The 1994-nt window shown below is 43.6% G+C and overlaps 1 protein-coding gene across 1 annotated transcript in view; it reads left to right on the top strand.

The window, feature by feature from the left end:
• Positions 1-1659, top strand: part of NKTR (natural killer cell triggering receptor) — a 28261-nt gene extending 26602 nt beyond the window's left edge. Inside the window, exons 14-17 of the mRNA XM_010131850.1 lie at positions 1-64; positions 317-376; positions 666-764; positions 1581-1659. Of these exons, the coding sequence (XP_010130152.1) occupies positions 1-64; positions 317-376; positions 666-764; positions 1581-1659 (302 nt within the window). The remainder of the gene's footprint in view (positions 65-316; positions 377-665; positions 765-1580) is intronic.
• The last annotated feature ends 335 nt before the right edge of the window (positions 1660-1994 follow it).

The following is a 1994-nucleotide window of genomic DNA, read 5'->3' as shown; positions in this document are numbered from 1 at the left end:
GATGGTACAGCAGAAATCGGTCCCGCAGCCGCAGCAGCTCGTACCACAGTTACAAGAGTCGCAGGTAGGTCCCTGTAATAGGAGTGATGGCATTGGGCTGTTACACAGCCAGGGAGTTGGGAGGGCGCTTAGCAAAGCATCTGCGAAATCCCAACAGTCACATTTCAAAATTTCCTGTTGTGGCCGAACGATGTTTCGTAGTAGAGATAAGGAATTCTGGGCGAAACATCTTCCTCTCCTCCCGCCCCCCATCCCCCTCCTCTTCTGATGAGCTTCTGATTAACTTACAATGTCTCTGTGTTCTTGGGTTGGTCAGTCGAACCTACAGCAGAAGCAGATCCAGGAGTAGTTCTTACGGTCACCACAGTCGATCCAGGTATGGATTGTATTTTATACAGACTTGCAATAAACGTACTTACTGTCAGAACACTGTAGTACAAGGACACCCCTTTATCTGTGGGACTTAAAAATAGGATTCCTCATTTTTTCTAGATTAAATTTGAGATGCTTCCTGTTGTTTTGAAGATACTTGTATTTAAGCTCTTACAAAACGTGGAATTATTCTGCTTGCCCCATCCTTCAGAAACCCTTTCTGTGTAACCACTCAGTCTCTAAATGTCTTTGGACAAAAAATTGTGTATTTACAATTATTTTTCTCTTTAAAGTAGGTCATACACATATGATAGTTACTACAGCAGAAGCCGAAGCAGAAGTAAGAGGAGTGACAGCTATCGAAGGTCTAGAAGTTACGACAGGAGATCCAGGTACGTGTTTGCTGGCCTGACTTTGACACCATGTTTATGGAACGGAATTTGCTACGTACATACACACGTGCAGAGAGAGCTCTATAGCAGCGACGGGTGATGGTTTGGTTTGTACCATCTAGGCAGGGGTGCAGCAGGCAGAGCTCTCGGACTGCTGTAAGTTGTCATCCTCTGCTGTCCTCACACGGATTTTTGTACCAACTCTTAGTGGACTTTGCTCTCAACCATTTTCCCATCTAGTTCTGACAAACCGTCTTGTGTTTGAGGGGAGATGAATGAGATTAACGAAGAGTGAGGAGACAGACTTGGTAGAAAATCTTTGTTTTAGGCTGTTGGGAAGCTTCAGAGGAACAGTGACGGGTTAGGACATGCTCACCTTTCCTTTCCAAAGCTTTCCTTCAGGCACGAGGCTAGAAAACCTCTAGTGAAAGTTTATTCAGTGAAATTTAAACATGTCCTGTGGCTTGTCTGAAACCATCTGGACCCTGTCTTGATGTTGGGCCAGGTGCTGAGCTTGGAATTCTTCTGAATAAGCCAAAACATTTTAATCTACAACTTCCACTGTGCAGAGACTCTCACGCTCCTGTTGTTATGGGACCTGATTAAGACCCTTTTTCAAGTGAAAAACCGCAATAAATGCAGCGAGCGCTCCTTAATGAATCAGAATTCTTCAGTTGGTGAACTAGATCCCGTAAAAGGCTTCTTGACTGTTTTCTTCTTGTCTGATATGTCTTGACAATCTTTTTACATGATGCAATTTTTACTTTGAAGTTCAAAATGCGGGCTAGAAATTTAGATTTAATCTTTTCTTTATAGATCTTACGGCTCTGACAGCGAAAGCGATCGCAGTTACTCCAACAACCGAAGTCCCAGCGAAAGCAGCAGATACAGCTGAAAATGTTCCTTTGACGATGGAAACTGTCTTTAATATTCTTTTTTCGGTGTTACATTAAACCTGTTTTGACAGTGTACAGGTGAAGTTGGAGGGTGTTCACTGAGTCCCCTGAACTGACTGTTCACTCACTGAGCTCAGCTCAACTGACTTTTTATTTTTTAAGTCTTTTTTTATGTCAGATGCTACTTTTACAAAATAGAGAAAACCAAACCAGTTTTATTTCCTCGAATCGGATTTTCCAAGCCATGACCGAGCCTCTGGTGCCACCCCGTCCCTGGGTGCAGCGATCAGAACTGCGTGTTTCTCAACACCTTCGGGCTTTCTGCCTGGTACTG

This window comes from Buceros rhinoceros, unplaced genomic scaffold (assembly GCF_000710305.1).
Source record: "Buceros rhinoceros silvestris isolate BGI_N320 unplaced genomic scaffold, ASM71030v1 scaffold2592, whole genome shotgun sequence".
Classification (NCBI taxonomy): domain Eukaryota; kingdom Metazoa; phylum Chordata; class Aves; order Bucerotiformes; family Bucerotidae; genus Buceros; species Buceros rhinoceros.
Note: the sequence above shows the minus strand (reverse complement) of the source record. Positions and strands in the feature narration are given on the sequence as shown.